The 19,001-nt window shown below is 28.8% G+C and overlaps 3 protein-coding genes across 4 annotated transcripts in view; 2 read left to right on the plus strand and 1 right to left on the minus strand.

Moving 5' to 3' along the window:
- Positions 1-10,972, plus strand: LOC136972414 (ankyrin repeat domain-containing protein 6-like). The gene is made up of 10 exons (XM_067267011.1): positions 1-146; positions 692-788; positions 866-964; positions 2,281-2,379; positions 2,447-2,545; positions 2,616-2,714; positions 3,744-3,842; positions 3,904-4,083; positions 4,143-4,331; positions 10,796-10,972. The coding sequence occupies exons 2-10, from the start codon at positions 726-728 to the stop codon at positions 10,871-10,873; spliced, it is 1,005 nt and encodes a 334-aa protein (XP_067123112.1). The 5' UTR covers positions 1-146; positions 692-725; the 3' UTR covers positions 10,874-10,972.
- The window catches only part of Acat1 (Acetyl-CoA acetyltransferase 1), a 20,456-nt gene continuing 11,494 nt past the window's right edge, over positions 10,040-19,001 (minus strand). The window contains exons 7-14 of one of the 2 annotated variants that reach the window (XM_067267009.1): positions 17,392-17,442; positions 17,215-17,316; positions 16,968-17,115; positions 15,111-15,224; positions 14,289-14,353; positions 11,945-12,102; positions 11,604-11,869; positions 10,040-10,414 (exon numbers count right to left, since the gene is read on the minus strand). In XM_067267009.1, the coding sequence (XP_067123110.1) occupies positions 11,746-11,869; positions 11,945-12,102; positions 14,289-14,353; positions 15,111-15,224; positions 16,968-17,115; positions 17,215-17,316; positions 17,392-17,442 (762 nt within the window). In that variant the 3' untranslated portion in view covers positions 10,040-10,414; positions 11,604-11,745. Of the gene's footprint in view, positions 10,415-10,499; positions 11,870-11,944; positions 12,103-14,288; positions 14,354-15,110; positions 15,225-16,967; positions 17,116-17,214; positions 17,317-17,391; positions 17,443-19,001 lie in introns of both variants that reach the window. The other variant, XM_067267008.1, reaches the window with a different exon arrangement.
- Positions 11,344-19,001, plus strand: part of LOC136972407 (moesin/ezrin/radixin homolog 1-like) — a 62,396-nt gene continuing 54,738 nt past the window's right edge. The window contains exon 1 of the mRNA XM_067267003.1: positions 11,344-11,355. The gene's annotated coding sequence lies outside the window, so the exon portion shown is untranslated. The remainder of the gene's footprint in view (positions 11,356-19,001) is intronic.

A 19,001-nucleotide genomic window follows, 5' to 3' on the forward strand; every position in this document is an offset into this window, starting at 1 on the left:
TCGAAATAAAAACCTGTTACGTGATTGGTGGAGCGTTTAAAAATGGAGGTAACTTTTTTACATTGGCTGAAAGGCACGCGATGTGTCAACAGACCATCCACATAATTGGACGACGACTCGAACGAGACAATTAAACTTTCATCGCAGTAAGTAGCATACCATTCTTTAAATAGTTAATGGAGTGTATAAAAAAAAAAATACATATTCTCGGAGAGAAAAAATTCTAGAAAAAATTTTGCTCCCGACTCCTTTATTATTATGTTTAAAAGGGCCAAACCCTAGCGAAAAATATCGCGTGGAATCCGGATGACGACAAAAGCAACGCGATTCTTAAATCACGTCATTTTCTTCGCGGTGAGCCTGCATCTGCCGTAAATCCTTTCTCGAAGAATTTATAATCTATATAATAAATTTTTCGGATCGTGTTTCCGGGCTTAATTTATATGTTAGCGACGTCGCGCACGTTTATTATTAATATGGCAACAAAGTGACGTAGTAGTTTCGTTGTCGTGCAATGTCTGGTCGTGATTCAAGTTCACGATGCGGCGGCTTCTTGAGCCCGGGGTTAAAAAATGCCAGTTTGTTCGAGAACGCCGAGAAGAATAAAGCATCCGGGCTAAAAAAAACCGGCAGAAAAACTTTAAAACTTTTCGTAATTTTTATTTTATTTGCCGTCATCTCGAAACTACAGGTTACTATTATTTCTGAGTTTGGGATGTTAACTCATGCTGCGGAGTTTCAGATTGCCAAAATTTCGACAAAGGAATCGCTCTTCCAACGACTTTTGCGTAAGTACTGTACACGTTTCCCCTCTTATTTATTTTTTTGGTGATTAAAAATCGATTACGTGTACGATTAATTTCAGGAAGAAGGCGAATCTCTGCATTCTGCCGCTTCGACGGGGAACGTGGACAGAATTAGAGAACTTTTGGATTTCGGTGTTCGCGTTAATGTGATTAACGAGGTGAGATTTTTCTTACTTTTTCCTTCGTGACGGGTCAAGACCGCTGTACTAGAGTCACGATATATTTGCTATGTAAGCAAGCTGTATTGTCTTCCGAGTGCTCGGTTAAATAGTTAATATTAAAGTTATCTCGCAGGAATTAGCTACTTGTCTAACTCTGTAGAACCCATTCCTTTACTAATTCGGCGTTATCTTGTAACAAACGAATACTTCTATAATCGATTCATACATAAAACATTTATAAAAATTCTCACAACTGCTATTACAAACGGTTCTGTTCTACTATCACTTAATACTATCGTCTCAATTAATACTTTTTATATGAAAAAGCTACAAAAAAAAGTGGTTCTGTCTTGTAAGATCGTATCTACTATTGTTTCAGAACCTTTCTAGTACCTAACGATAGCGTTACTAATAAGACTAATTGTGTAGCACGCAACAAATTATTGATAAATTTTTATAAAACACTACACGTATCGGCAGGCAAAAAAACCTGTTTACTAATACAACCGAGTAATATACAAAACTTTGTAAATTTACTGGCAGATAACTGTCGAATTGTTAAATGTCAGATACACGAGATAACAGACCGAAAAACTTTCTATAGCACGCATACCTAAGGTTAGTTTTTGTTTCGCCATTGTCAAATGATAATTGCGAGTTCTGATAATTTACATCTCCACGAATCCCAGCTTTTGTTGCTATGTAAATTATCAGAAGCACCTGCCAAACAAGCGCCATTTCAACAAAAATTTACTCCAATGGCATAAAATATTTTACGAGCGATTTAAAAAACAAAAGCCTCATTACACACTTGAGTTTTCACTACGTCACGCAAAGTTGATCCCGTTTTTCTTTTAGAGTGAACGACAAATGATGGCGTAAGTAAAGCGCGTGTCGTTTGTTCTTGTTTTTTTTTCCGTGCTAATTATTTTCCCGTAAGATTTCGAAATTTTGAAATAGATAGATGAAAATGCCGGGCGTCCCAACGATAGTGGCAGGCTACCATTAGAGGGGAGGCAAACGTGCCAGTGAGGTTAGTAAAGAAAGCAAGGTCAACGACTGGTACATAATGATAGACTTGTAAGAACGTGCTGTAGATGAGAGACGGAAGTCAAGTAATGTTTCGGGAGACAAAGTAGATAGCCTACAGCATTTTGTCAACCTGTTCTGTGCAGCTGGTTCTTGACGATGATGAACAAATTCGACAGTTTGTTTTAAATGTTCCTTTTTTTTATATAAATAAAACCCATACTATTTAACGTAAAGTTGACAACAACAACAACAACAATATATTTATTTCTATATTGATATAGCATGGAAACACCGCTTTGCATCAAGCAGCCTGGAATGGATTCAGTCAAACCATTGAAATTTTATGCAAGAAGGGAGCTGATGTTTATGCAAAAAATAAAGTTAGTGTTGTCAATGTTGTAAAATCTCGGTTACTTTAACCAGTTTCTTAATTTTAATAACTGTTAGGCAGGATTTTCGGCACTCCATCTGACCTGTCAGAACGGGCACAATCAGAGCTGTCGTATTTTGCTCTTGGCAGGATGCAAGCCTGATATAAAAAACAGTGTAAGTAGAAAATTAAGGAAGTAAACGAGAGAAGTATTTGTTTGTTCTAAACGAAATATTTTATTTTCAGTATGGTGACACCCCTCTTCACACTGCAGCAAGATATGGTCATGCAGGAGTAGCTAGAATTCTCATCAGCGCTCATTGCAACATAAATGAAACAAATAAGGTATATCTGTTTAAAACTATAGAAGTTATTATTTAACACGCAACTTATCAATATATATATATTACAATATAAAGAAAATAGAAGAAAAAATTGTGACAAATTTCAAATCCAGAGTAATTTTAATTTACGTTAAATACTTTGAAATGACACGAGAAATTATTAATTCTCTCATTACACAACTAATATCTTATATTGTTTCATAACTAACAAATAAGTTTAACTTATGAATAAAATCTTAATTACAGTTTGCTAATAAAAAATGATATTTAGGATTGAGGAAACAAAATTTCATACTTATCTGATGTGAAAGTAATTAAATAAGAATTAGATAAGATATTACTGACAAGTAAATCTAACACTTCCTTCAGTATAACTGATGGAATGTCAACCTAAAATAATGATGAAAATGCTAATCAAAATGATGAATTGCATTTCCAAACACTTAGTTCAACTTTTACAATTTTGATATTGTCAGATTGAGAGCTTTTAATTATTAACTGAAATATATTGTAGATGTTACATTTATGATCTTTTATGGTGGAAAATTTTACTGTCTGATGAAAGTGATGAAATTAGTAGCCTTTTTGACTGTGTAAGACAATAAACAAAATAACTTATAATTTACTTGCATATAAAATATGAAATTATTGACTAATTACAATAATTCATAGATAAGCAATTTTCATCTCAGTTTTTAGAATATAAAACAAAGAATTTAATAATAAATTATTAAAAAATGTTATTTTTATATCATTTAATTAGAAGTTATTTTTAAGATGTTTAATAAGTTAAGAAAACCAATTATTATTTAAATATATAAATTCAATTTATGACTTTCAATGTATTAATAATAAATTATATCAAAGATTTTTGTCTAATGAAGTGCATAAGGAGTCTCTTGACTCAAATATATGTATTAGTTAAGGTTGAAATATTAGTCTTAAATGGAAAAATTACTTGATTGTATAATGGATTTTCAACAGTAAGATATTTTAAACATATACTGTATGTATATTTACTTATTTTCAGAATGGAGATACTGCTTTACATATATCAGTTGCTATGGGAAGAAAGAAGTTATCTCAAATATTTCTTAATGCAGGATGTAGTCAGTTTATCAAAAATAAAGTAAGTGAAATCATTCTAATTAAGAATGAATGTGGTCGATAAAATAAGGTAATATTTGCAGCAAAAAGAAAAGCCGTTGGATATTGCAAGAAGAAAGAAATACACAGAAATTGAACACATTTTATTAAGACATATAAGAGAGAGAAATTTGCAGGGAAGACTGGGAAATTTGCAGGGAAGATTCAGTGAGGCATCTCAAGGAAGCAGAGATAGTACTGATAATGCTGAACAATTTTGGAAGGTAAGAATTTTTAAAAAATTAATGCTCCATTCTTTTAAGCTGATAAACTATCATTTTAGGAAAATAAATGGAATTTTGAAAGGAGTGACATGGAATATCAAAGATACAAAAAACAACAGAGCCCATATGGATGCCATATGTTTCCAAATCCAGATGTATTTCCTCCTATCAAGCTCAATACTTTGCCTAGTGAACCACTGATGAAAGGAGAACAATATTACATAGATTTGGCAGGAAATATTAAAAAAGTAAGAACATTTAACTTAATTTTTGTTGAAAACATTTTTACTGCTAAGAAAGCTCTTGAAAATAATAGAATCTTCTTTAGATGGATATCAAATTAGAGTTGTCTCAATTAATGGAACTCCAATATATTTCCATAATAGTAACTAGATGCTAGGTAACTAAAAAAAAAGTAATTTTATATTTGATTGAATATAAGTACTTTGAAAAATTTTTTTAAACATTTAGGTTTTTAAATGAAATAAAATGCCTCACTGAAAGTTTGTAGAAAATGAGTACCATAATAATGCACATAAACTTCAATTTTTTAAAATATACATACGATAATTCATAGATAGGTCATTTCTTCTCTATGCAAAATATACATGCTTAGAAAATATATATTTAAAAAGATTGGCTGTATTGATATTCTAACACGAAATTGCTTAAAAGGTGTTTGTCTGTTGATTCTTTTAAAAAATTAATGTATTGCATCTTGGAATACTTTAAACCAGGGGTATCCAACCTTTTTCTGGGCCACATTGGAACAAGTCATGGAGTTTTGGGCCACAAGTATATTATATACACTTGTGGCCCAATCCTTACTACTATAATCTAGACGTGTTAATCCTTAAATATACTTGTATATTTAAGGATTAACATGTCTAGATTATAGTAATAAGTATTAAAACTTTATCACAAAAAAGGGTATTTTAAAAAATTATTTCTACAGACACTTTCAATTTTTACTTAGAAATAGATAGATTTCCAAGATTCATTTATTATAAAGGAGACAAACAAAAATTTATTTGAAAAACACAAATATTTGTTTTATTTGGGTCTCTATTAATAAAAAACGAGGAAACACCATTTTAAAGTGCATTATTATTCGACTAATATATTTATAAATAATATGTAGCCCAAAAAGTAGCCTATGCACCAAATGCTATTTTTTATGCCAAACTAAAAAAGGGTAGCCAAATCTTGCAACGCTAGAAGGAATACTAAATAAAACTGGAGTTGGGACTCAAAAGATTATAGACCCAAATGCGGGGAAAGGAGAGAAAGAACAAAAGATAAAGAAGTGAGGAAGGTTGGAAAATTAAGAGTCAATATTTGCATAACAGAAGGTCTATTTAATCTTTCTCACTACTTTTTATCTTTTGGTCTTTCTCTCATTTCCTTGAATTTGGGTCTATAATCCTTTGAGTCACAACTCCAGCTTTATTAAGTATTCCTTCCGCATTCACACATTTCAAAGTATTTGAAAATATTTCTTTTTCACTCAAAAATAAAATATGTATAAAGGTTTATACATATTTTATTTTTATGTCATTGAAATAAATAAATAAATAATTTTAAAAAATTTGTCAGTTTTGTTTACATGTTTATTGGGCCACTTTGGAACTTGCCTTGGCTACATGTGGCCAGTGGGTTGTGGGTTGGACACCCCTGCTTTAAACTATACCTAACTAACTAAGACTCTTAATTATCCAAGGTGAAGTGTGTAATAGTACGGGGGCAATCCAGAAAGTAACTTATGTTTTAGAATATAAAAAAAACCTAAGTTTTATTATATACATTTGAAAGCCATACTCTTAAACTATTTTTCAACATTGTCACCATTCAAATTGAGGCACTTATCATCACCAGTTTATTAATTTCATAATTATAGAATTTTGTCACTTGAGACTAACCACTCATTCAGGCCTGCCAGTTCCACATTGTTATCAAAGCGCCTTGTTGCAAGCCACAATTTTATGCGTGGAAACAAATGGTAGTTGCTTGGCGCAAGATCTGGACTGTATAGTACATGAACAAAGATCTCCAATATGAAACCATCCAAGAGCCACCGAGTGCAATTGGCCTTATGCAGGCAGTCATAAAAAAAAAATCTTGGAACTCAATTTTCCCTAATGTTTGTTTTGAATTGCTCTTCTTAACTTTTTTAATGTTTCACAATATCTCTCAGAGCTTATTGTTGAACCACATTCAAGGAAATCCACCAGAAGCACATTCTGTTCCAAAAAACAGTTGTCATTATCTTTCTTGCTGACAATGTTTGTAAACATTTCCTTGGTTTTGTGGGAGAACTTGTGTGTTCCACACCATAGACTGGTTTTTCGTTTCACAAGTCAAGGTTTTTATCTAAGTCTCATCCCCAGTTATGACATGATCGAGAAGTGAGTCACCATCTCTGTGATGACTTCTAGAAATGTCAACGATGCTGCCAAGCACTGTTTTTTTTGTGGTCATCTGACATGATTTTCAGTATCCACCTGGCAAAAAATTTATGGTAGCTTAGCTTGTGCATTACAACTTCATGCAATGAACTTCGTGAAATTTGTGTAACCTCAAACATGAGCTCCATAATTCTGAAGCAATGGTTTTCATGAATCTTTCCATTGACTTTCATCACCAGTTTAGTCAAAATGCTCAATCAGCCACCACTTTTCATTGTGAACATTAGTGGAGTCATTTTTAAACATAATGCCCCATTGCCTCACTCTGCCTTCACTCATTACATTGTGTCCATACACCTCACAAAGTTGCCAATGAATTTCAATTAGTATGTGGTTTTTTCCAACAAAAACTTAATCACTGATTGCACTTCACAACTAACTGGATTTTCAATTGCAGCACACAATACAGAAGCAACACAAACCACACGCTAACACAGCTGAATGTGTAATGAGTGAGGAGATGCTTTAACACCAAAATGGCAGCTCTAGCCCAAACCCATGCCCCTAGTGGCCAAAAACATAAGTTACTTTCTGGATTTCCCACATACTTTGTAAACAGACAAGAGAATTTAGTACAATATAGTGCATTTCATGAATCTCAACTGAGCAATGCATAATAATTGAAAAGGGTTCTAGAAGTTTTAAAAAAATTTTAATTGTAATAATCATAAAACTTCGACAAAATGCAAAAATATTGTTAAAAATCAATCACTTTATGTCGAATATTCTACATTATTTGATTTTCTGATTATCTGAAGTACCTTTTGTGGTACACATTACTTGAATAATCAAAACTCTACATCTCTATGTATCAGAAATATAAGTCAATGCAGTAATAATTTGGATCAATATAAGAATACTTATTAATAATACATTTCTTGAAAAAATTATTGAAAAAAGTTTAATATTTTCTATCAAAAAAATAAAACTTAAAAACTAACAATAGACAATAGAATTAATTATTAATACAGACCTATTTATAACCTAAAATACCAAAGTTAAAATCATTCTAATATCATTTGTTTTCAGAGATATAAAATAATAAAACTTCAGAAAAAAATTTAAAGATGCTAAAAATATTAAAATGCTATGAAATTGTTTAGTTTATGTTTGCAATGAATCTGCATATTGATAAGTTTTAAGTTTTTATATCTGAATTTATGCTATCTATGAAATAGATGCTTCAAAGGAGAAAATATTATATGCAGTTAATAATTATTTTCTAATACAGTAGAGAGTCGTTTATCCGAATCAGTTGGGGACTGGGGTTGTTCGGATAACTGATTTTTCAGATAACCGATTATGTATGAAAAAATGTATTAACCTGTCCGATGTTGAAATTTTTCTCCATTGCATGTCGCTTTGTGTTGAATTTTCGTTGATTTTAAACCTGACGAAAATTTTTATAATAATAATCGAGGCTATTGTATCATTAAAAATTATTTCTTTATTTTGTACAAACAAAATAAATATATTGAAGAATATAAAAACATAAAAATTATACTTTAGAAGTAAATCTAGTATCAAAAAAGTTCAATTCAGCACGACACAGTCCGACTGGAAAGCGTTCGGATAACCGGTGTTCCGATAAACGACTCTCTACTGTAGCTATAAAATTAAGAATATAAAAACCAAGTTTATTTATTAAGATTAAATAAACTTCAATGTTTCATCTTCAGATTCAAATACAGTAAAATATACAGTTTGAATGAAGAACAAGAACAAATGTAAACTTGAAAAGTTTTTAAGCATATTTATGTTCTTATTTGCTTTGTGCAATAAAAAATAAAATCAAGTATTTCAAAATAGATATAAAAATAAAATAGACGTTCAGGATAATAATTAAAAATTTGTAGTAAAGAAATGTTTAGACATCTCTTTACTATAAATTACATAGTATTTTTTTTGCATGTGACTTACACTATAATGACAAAATATAGCTTTAGTTCTGTATATCATCTCTTGACATTTAATAGCATAAAAAAGTAATTTTTTATGCTATAATAATAAGTTGATAAATTTTACTAATATAAAAAAAAATAAAATTTTCAAATTTAACTTGAAAAAATTAAACTTTTCTTTGTTTTTTACTAATGTAAACAAGAGCTTTTTCTTTGCAAGAATTATTAAATTGATTCATTTCTCTTAAATCAGCTTGTTTACAAACTGGATATGTTTGACACATTTCAATTGACGATTGTAGGATGAGAACCAATAAATATCTTATTAAAAATTTTTATAAAGATTTATTAAAATTGTTTCTATTAAGAAAATACTTTATATATTAGGATGCTTTTTTTTCCGTTTTTTTTAAATAATAATATTTTACTATATAATAAACTGATTTTATAAAAGTTGTCTTTCCTATATAAGTAATTTTATTTATTTATTTAGAAATCAATAATAGAAATTTTTTTATTTAGAAATCAATAATACGTAGTACAATCCAAAAGTTCGGGGAATGCAGTAATCTATGACAACAAAAGCATGTATTTGAAGTTACAGCGTATGGAATGGATTGTACCAAACCACCTCTACGTGTTCAGGTTAATTTCACCCATGTCATGTGATTAAACTGCAAGCGCTGCTGTTTTTTTCCGGAGATAGTTACCTTTGTCCTGTGACATAATCAAAGTGGAGTTTCAAGAACAACCTCCAACATTTCGACTTCACCGTGACCTTTCACCGTAGAATCACTGTACACCTTTCTTAGCAATTTTAAAATCTCCATAGGTGTTTTACCTAAACGCTGACAAAATTTAATGTTGGAGGTTGTTCTTGAAACTCCACTTTGATTACGTCGCAGGACAAAGGTAACTATCTCCGGAAAAAAACAGCAGCGCTCGCGGTTTAATCACATGACATGGGTGAAATTAACCTGAACACGTAGAGGTGGTTTGGTAGAATCCATTTCATACGCTGTAACTTCAAATACATGCTTTTGTTGTTGTAGATTACTGCATTCCCCGAACTTTTGGATCGTACCACGTATATGGTAAATTATAGTAAAAATTTCTGATATGATTCATATATATATAATTTTTATTTTTATTTAAAAAAAAAAATCAAAACTCTGTATCACAATTTTAAAGAGGTTATTGTTTATATTTTTACTTCAAAGAAGATTTGTATTCTAACTGATAAGTAAATTAAAAACTTTTCATAATAAAAGTTTGAACAAATTTCATAAGGCATTTGATATTTAAACAGAAAATGTCATTTAAATTACTTCATAAATTTAATATAGTGTAATACTCATATTGTAAATAGTAGAAATGTATGTCTTAGAGTTATGGAAATTCTTGATGATATAACAGTAAAGTTAACAGTTGTTACTATGGTTTTAAATTCAGATAAACAAATAAAATTAAGACAAAATAAAAGTTAGTCATATTTGGTGTATTTCTTAAACCAGGTCTGGCCAACCCATGGTCCATTTTTTGAGGCCTACCAAAAATTCTACATTCAGTTAAATATCCAGAAGCATAATGTTTGTTTCACTTAATTAAAATAGTTTATTGAAATTATCAATGGTAGAAGTGAGATACCTGTCTACATTTGAACATAATGACCATGTGTATGAAACTTTAAATATAATATTTACTAACAGAGGGTTGTCACTTACAGCAACCCACTTCACAACACAGAGCCACTTTGCTAGTGCAAAGAGTATTTGATGAATCCATGTTGCAAAGTTATTATATTTTCTATTAAATCTGATATGTTGAAATGTTGACCAAAGGTGAATTTATAGAAATTCTTTTATAAATCCAGTTTTTTAAGTTGTTAGTGTTCTGGTAGATTATTATGGCAGTTGTATTGGAAAGTGAATCTCTTGACTTGCAACACTAGAGTTATATGAAAACCTATAACAAACATATATAAAATATTTTTTATCTTATATGATTGCTGAATACAAACAATGAATAATTTTGTACATAAAGTGATTACCTTATTTCAAATGCAAAACATGATTTTTTGAAGTTTCTAATAAATTAGGATTATCATTGATTTGTCATATTTACAAAAAATATAATTTAAAAGTCCTTTTTCTCCTCTCCTCTGTAACTGCAACCCAAATTTGGTTGACTAGGCCTATGTTAAACATATGATTTAATAAAAATATAAATTTGTGAATATTTCAACTGGCATTTTATATTTCTAAAAACTGTTTAATTTATTACTTTTGTTTGAATTGTTTTTGAAATTTATGACAAAAATTCATCCTAGCTTATTTTCTTATTTAGGGACCAACAGGTTTTGGACATAACTGCTATTGTAAACCTTTAATTAAGAGAGTGGAAAAAATATTAGAAGCAGGGTAAAGAACAAGTTATCAATTGTGTTGATTACAATCACAGAAACCTAAATGCCCGGATCGAATACTTGGAGCACCAAACAAAAAATCATCTTAACTCATTACATCAGACTATAGAAAAAAAATTAGAACTAGAAAGAAAAGAATGTGTGGGAAGATATGAAAAGCACATCAAGAATAAAAACTTCATCAATAAATCTATTCAGCCAAAGATGCTAGAATTGCATTCTACATCTCATCACAATTTGGGTTTTTCGTTAAATCCTAATTCAGAAAATAAAAACGTCCCAAGATGTAGACATCCAATTCTTTTGGTTCCTTCATATCAACGTTCAAAATCTGAAGAAATGTTGAGTGAATTAAATGGAATTGATAAGTCAAAGTGTTTAGCAGCATCTGAAGATAATTTGTTAGAAAAAGTCAATTTAAATTGTGAAATAGACAATAAATTTCAGTCATATATAAATTTAAATGTCCCTTCAAGAAATTTAGAAAAATTAAAATTGGAATATTTCAGTGATGGAGACTTAATCAATTCTAATAAGAAAGAACAAGATATATATTCAAACAGTAATATGATTGATTTGACAAAAAATTCTAGTCACAATATACAATCAAACCAACAGAATATTAACTCATATTATCAGTCTACAACTTGCATATGAAATATGATATAAATTAAAAAAAAAACATTTCAGAATTATTTTTATTTATTTATAAATATTAAATTTTCCTACCTCATAAGGTCACTGTGTCAAATTTTGTCACAAATATAGTAATAAACATGTTTTAACTGATAGAAATAGCATTCTTTTTTTCTTTAAAAATACATAACATTTACAAATTATTTTACATTCATTATTGAAAATTTGCTATATTTCATGAGATTCGTTGAATCAGAATAGCAGATGCTCCACCGCCACCATTACATATACCTGCCATACCATATTCTCCAGGTTTTAAATTAAAAACCATATGGTTAACAATTCTTGCACCTGACATACTAAAAACAAACATTTAAATGTAATTTAAAATCAAAGAATGTATGTATATATTAATAATCATTAATAACTCTTACCCTATGGGATGACCTAAACTTACAGCACCACCATTAATATTTACTTTAGAAGGATCTAAATTCATTTGTTTTATATTGGCTAAAACAACAACACTGAATGCTTCATTAATTTCCCACATTGAAATATCTTCAGTCTTCTTTCCTACTTGCTGTAACACCTAAAACAATTATCAATAAAATATTTTAGCATGTTAACAGGTAATTCTCGACACTGGAATTAAGTTATAATTTTGAGTTGGAATATTAGTATATTACAAATCAATTAATTAATATTTGGATATTACCAGTCTTTCCTAAAATATTATATTCATTGTTACATCAAAAACAATTATTACGTATTTAGTGTTTTACAAACAGTAAAAATTATTATTATAAACATTCAGATACATGGTAATATACAGAAAAAATAATTATAAAATTTCATATACTGAATTTGCTACATAAAAATCATAAATAATTTCTGTCATAGATAAATAAGTTCTTTACCAAGCATTTAGGAAAAAAATTTTTCTGCCCTTAATCTTTTTGAATTTTATTTTGAGAACTGAGTTGTCTCAGAAATATATAGTTATTACTTTCAATAAATTTTCTAAAATTAAAAGATTAAAAATTATGTTAATAGAGAATTTCAGTTACATTATTTCATGTGATGGTAAAAAAATAGAATTTTTTGTATTGGACCAAACAACTCAAATAAACTGTCTCATCATTAATATAAAATGCATTTAACTTGAAAAAAACATAAATATAAGAAAGCTTTTGTCTCAAGGTATTAAAGATATTAAAAAAATGTAATTTCCATATGTTTTAATCTATCAATATAACAAATTATATTTTTCTAAATAATATTTTGAACAATGTTAAAAGTTACTATTAACAAATTGGTTTATGAATGACATACTAAATACAATATTATTAGAAGCTGGAAGAAATTATTTCTTTCTTTTCCTAAGTAATTTAGAAATAATTTTCTAAAAACTTGTGATTAGAAAGTTATTAATCTTCCAGAAGATAATTATCATCTACAATTAAAATTTTGTAGATGTACTCAACTTCTGGTTTGAGGAGAAAAGATATAAGTAAATTAATACAGATATTTAATAATAATTATAATATATTTTTAACATACAGACAATATAAATAACTAGTGGACAACATGTGTTACCCATGGGATAGGGCATTGGGAGTATGAATATATTTCATAAAGCTTTCTTTGTACACAACAATAGGTGCTAAGTACAATACAACCTAAATCCTTCCAGCTACTTTGGCTCTTGATAAATATCCTTCAACAATGAAAGGGGCATGAATTATTATCAAAGTGGACACTTATAAAGAGCAGAAAATTGATTTTGGAGAGAGCTTTGATGGCTGGATGACCAAGCAGTTAAGATGTGAGTATACCACTCAAAAAACCTTGGAATAAATCCAATTGGGTTGAAAAATCAAAGAAATTTTTTGAGGGAGCAATCCATTCCAAATATGTCAGGGCCTGTCCCTCACCACTCAGTCATTCCATTAGAGGTCTGGCTGAATGCACAATGGACTTGATAAAAAGGTTATCTTAGTGTCCATGGGGTATAAAGAATAAAAAAAGGAAAAAATACACAGATTGCTTGTTAGTGAACCTGATACTGAAGTTTGCAAAAAATTTCTTATTGTCTCCCTGTATAAAATGACAGAAAAATTTCAAACTCTTCAACTCAATCTCTCTGGAATAGATCATAGGATCCAATAACAAAAATCTAATTGCATATCTGCAGACCCACTCCTATTTATCAATAATTTGTCTTAACATATCAAGAAATCTAGAAGTTAGCTAATAAAAATTCCATAATGTAATTAATATATATATATATATACACACACACTTAAATAATTAAAAACTTAAATAACTAAAAATAATTGTTTCTGTTATAACCAAAATATTAATTTGCTAGTATGAATTTTATAGGTATGTTTATAACAAAAATTCAAACAAAACTATCCAAAGTACATTAGAAATAATTCAGAAAGTAATTATATTACATAACTATTCTGTTAATAATAAGTTATCATTAACACTGACCCATATCTGCATGGATCTAAGAAATTTAAATCCAATTCACTTGGATCAACATTCATAGCTAGATCATTTTAAGTCAAGCTTGCATACAATGAGTGAAACTGAGAATCATAGCATATTTCTGCTTTGAAACAACAAATCTCATATAACTCATATCTTTGAAATTTACTATGTTCTAACACAGTATATAATTTAAATTAACATAAAGATAAATTTTGCATACTACTAAATTTTATTATACACAAAAAATATTAATAGTGTAAACAAATTTTTAATTACTTTAGGCATTGCATAAGCTGGTGCTATTGGAAAATCTGTTGGTTCTACAGCTGCATCAGCAAAACCTAAAAAACAAAATAAGTATAAATCAAAATATAGTTACTCATTAAAATTTTTAATGTATATTATTTATATTAATTTCTTACCACATTAAATATCTTACTAGAAATAATTTAAAATTTAAATTCTAAAATTTGCAGTACTACAAAACATTAACCATGTGATTTATCAATCTAATACAAATATAAACAATAAATATTTTGTAATTTAGAATAATATAGACTGAAGATACATTAAAACATTTTTTTTTAATACTTTTCTGAATATTTAAAAAAAACTTATTATGCATATTACTAATAATATAAAACTAATCATATATTTTAAAGAAATACTTTGTTTCTTCCTTTATGTACAGATTTTAGAAATAACTTCTAAAAACCAATAATTAGAAAGATTTGCTCTCCCAGAAAATAATTATCATCTACAATTGCAACATTGTAGATGTACTCAACTTCTGGAGCAAATAATAGTATACTAAGGATATTTTATCAGCTGTTGTAAGCTTTTTAAAATATAATGTTCTTATTTATCTTGTTTAATTTATTATATTAAAATGTAATAGTTTTAAAATCATTGCTTTTAAGTAGGCCTTTAAAAGTTAAACATTACTCTGAAAGTTTTTATTCTGAAGTAAGTTAAATAAAAATATTCAAGAAAGAAATATATCTTTCATATATATGTTTGAGATTTTTTCACCTAAATGGTATTTAATAGAGATGTTTCAGAAAATAGACCTTTTTGTATTAAGTTGATAATACTTACCTATAATTCTTGCTAAAGGTTTCACTTTGTATTTTTCTGCAGCTTTAGAAGTCATCAAAACACATGCAGCTGCACCATCATTAATTGTACTAGCATTTGCTGCTGTTATTGTTCCTAAAATTTTTATACATGTTTAAATATAAAAGTAAATATAAATTTTGGATTATATAATAAAAATAGATACTTGATATATTTACCAAATATAGTTTTTTATTAAATTAACTAATAAAAGATTAATAACAAAGAAAACATTCCTAAAAATTTCCTATAATAATTCTAATAATTCTTCAATTATTTCTTTTAAAAAAGACCTGCTATTTAAAATCAATGTAAAAATTTTCACCCATTAAAAAGAAAATAAAGAAAGCCAAACTTAATAGAAAGCATAAGCACTATATTTATTTAAAATTGAAAACAATTTGAGATTTTTATTTTACTAAAATATAAATTGAGAATTAGTAATATAAGATTAGAATATTTATGTAAAATCAAAATTTATTTCCAGAATATTCCATTTATTTGTATGATTTATATTCTAGCAAAGTAAATTCCGATTTTTTCGCAAATAGAAAATGAAATATGGGGGTAATCAAAAAGTAATACTTCTTTATTAATAATAATTTGTTCTTTGTTACAAAAAGTAAATGGCCTGAAGCAAGAGTACTGAAAGCACTCTGGCTACACTATTGTCTTTAAACAGTTGCTTCCACCTAGCATACATATCTGAGTGAAGAGAAGAAAATGGCATCCACACTAAGTTCATTTGTAGATGAACTTAGTGTTATTTTTAGATGATTTTTTTCTGTGGGTGATGGATAAAAAAAACCATTGGACAATCATGTTGAAACAGTAAAGATTGTCTGGACATCTCCAATATCCACAGAGGGAACAAAATGTTTGAACAAGGTCACCAATCTGTAATGAGTAAGCCTCATTGTGGTGTCTGTCAAGTGCCAGTATTTCAGAAAAAAATCATTGCAGTAGAAGTGGTGTTAAAAAAAAGTCTTATTCATCTGAGGATTCTGTCCAGTAGGATCCTTTGGTGCAGCATATAACATTGTGCATGGAAATCTTAGATACAGAAGTCAATGTTCACTGGATGCCCAGGCAACTGACAGAAATGCAAACTGCCATCAGGATGATGTCTTGTTTGGATCATTTGGAATGATATCACTGAGAAGGAAACCAATTCATTGAAAGCATCATCACTGGGGATGAGACATGGATGATGATGATGATGATGATGATGATGATGATGTCAAAGTGGCTGATGATGATGATGTCAAAGTGGCTGTTCAAAACTGGTTTTATTCATAAGAAATGGCATTCTATAGGTCCAGGTTTAACCTCATCATACACTGGAACAAGAGCTTAAACCAATACAATTTCTATGTGGAAAAGTAGACTACTAAGTATACTTCATTTTGCATATTCACTTATTTTAAATAAAATCAACCTGCGTATAAAAATTAGAAGCATTACTTTTGATTTATTCTCACACATTTACTGTTTGTGATAGTTACATTATTTTAACTTTTATTTGTTTTCACATAAAAAAGAACTAAAATTGTTTGTTATATTTTACTTTTCTTTAATTATACTTTTGGAAAATTAATAAATATTATCATTGGTAACATATTCATTATTCAAAGAAAATCAAGTAAGACTGATATTTAATAAATAACTTAGTCTGAAACTCTTTTAAAGCATTTCAAATAATCTATTAACTGGTTTACAAATTTCTCACCTGTGTATGAATAAACCAGTTTCAAGTTTCATTAATCAAATTGGTTTTTCCATTGCAAATTTATTTCTATTTTATTTGTATAGACCATAATTTTACATTTTGAAACATACCTCCTTCTCTCTGGAAAACAGTTGGAATAGATCGTACTTTTTCAAAATTGACTCTCTTATATTCTTCATCTTCTTTGACAACCGTATCTGGTTTACCCTTTTTTCCTGGTATTGTAACAGGAACTATTTCCTTTTCAAACAAACCTGACTAAAAATTTAAAATAAGTCAGAATAAGTCATTTACATTAATTTTCTATTGAAAATAAATTTAATTTAATAGATCCATTTACATTAACAAAATACGAACCTTAACTGACTCTGCTGTTTTTTTGTAACTATTAATTGCAAAATCATCCTGTTCTTCTCGTTTAATATTGAACTTTTTAGCAGTATTTTCAGCACAGTTACCCTAAAAAATAGAATTCTTCCTTTAATTTCTTATTTTTATTTGTCATTAGATTTTCCAAATAAAAAATTTTCATACCATATGAATTTTCTTATAAGCATCTGTCAGGCCATCATATACAAGACTATCCTGAAAACTTTCAAAAATTAACAAAAACTCTTATCCATTTATTTTAAAACTTTAAACAAAATAACAAATTAACCATATGAAACAAAAATTTTGAGATATAAAATTATTAAAATAAAATAAAACCTCAATTTTAGTCAATTTCCTCTTGATTTAGCACAGAATTACTTTGATCCTCCTTGCTTAATAAACATGATAAATTCACACAAAAGCTTTACCACTTATCTTTGTTTACATAGCTTCATACATAAATTGTAAAAATGTGGTGCGTTGGTATTACAGTCGATTCTGTTTAATTGGGCCACTGGTTAACTGAACTGGGGCAGCCACTTTATTGGACCAAATCTCAAAGAACAGAAACCAAACAAATAAATTAACACATAATTTAAATGCTTAATTGGGACAGTAGCAGAAAAGGAATTCAGCAATTTTTGATATATTTTAGGGATCTTCCGAATATATGTCAACACTACGTACACTAATGTCATGTAGGCCTAACAATTGGTGGAAAGAAAGCAATTTTGTCTTTCGCCGAATGATTCTGTTTTTCTGGAGCATAGTGGGATGTAACACACTGGGATCCCGTCTGAATGCGAGCTATTGACTCTGCTCTGGATTGGACCAGATGAAAGAAGCGAAGGGACAAAGACCACCTGGACAATTTTTCGATCTCTTGACCAAGTTGAAAGACATCTAGAGTTTCCTTGCAAGGTATTGTGTGCATGATTACATCTAGACTCAAGATAGCAGCCATCCGATGGTTGGGACCAGCATCCAGAGATGGCAGATTCTACAGATGCTCCCACAAAGTGGACCATCTCCAAGTAAAAGAAACTGTGCTCAAAGAAAGGCCTTAAGGTGACTTTTGGACAAACCCGTTGTAACTAAAAAGGGAGAAAGGAAAAATCATTCAATCAGGAACGAATCGAATGGTCAACCCTTGTGTATGACATTACTAATATTTGGCAACAACGTGATGAAAACCAGTTATCTATCGTCATGAGTCTGGAAAATTTATAATAAAATATTTTGTGTATTTTGGTTTAATAAAGCATTAAAATAGATACCTAATTATTATTTTTTTACCTACATATTACATATTTCATTTTAGAATTTATTATTTGTTTGTTTAATTGGGACAGCCACTTAATTGGGCCAAAATGGAATAGTCCCAACATGTCCCAATTAAGCAGAATCGACTTTACTTATAAAAATGATAATTTTTTTTGGTTATTAATTTAATATGAATAATTTGTTTATTAATTTATTTTTACAAGTTTGCTGAATCATTCACCTTTAACTTTAAAATACAGAATAATAAATCTGATTAATTACCTTAAAATTAAGTAAACGAGGTTTTATTATTTCTTTAAAAAGTGTTTTAAATATGAAAAGACCCAAAACCAAAGATAAACAAGAAATTAAAATTCTATAAATAAAAGTTATAAATTTAATTTAGCAAAGATTCTTAAATGCTTTCTATTCAGAAAATTAAATTAGAAATAAATTTAATGAAAAAGGATTAAGCAATAGATGATGATAACTGTTAAGGTGTTATTGCA

Source organism: Centruroides vittatus, unplaced genomic scaffold (assembly GCF_030686945.1).
Source record: "Centruroides vittatus isolate TY-2023 unplaced genomic scaffold, ASM3068694v2 contig_290, whole genome shotgun sequence".
Lineage (NCBI taxonomy): Eukaryota > Metazoa > Arthropoda > Arachnida > Scorpiones > Buthidae > Centruroides > Centruroides vittatus.

What these genes read in the sequence shown, in the direction of transcription:
- LOC136972414 (XM_067267011.1), top strand. Translation starts at nt 726, where the DNA reads ATGCTGCGGAGTTTCAGATTGCCAAAATTTCGACAAAGGAATCGCTCT. An exon ending in GCTCTTCCAACGACTTTTGC is followed by an intron (nt 789 to 865) that starts GTAAGTACTGTA and finishes GATTAATTTCAG; the next exon opens with GAAGAAGGCGAATCTCTGCA. An exon ending in TGGCAGGAAATATTAAAAAA is followed by an intron (nt 4,332 to 10,795) that starts GTAAGAACATTT and finishes TTTCTTATTTAG; the next exon opens with GGACCAACAGGTTTTGGACA.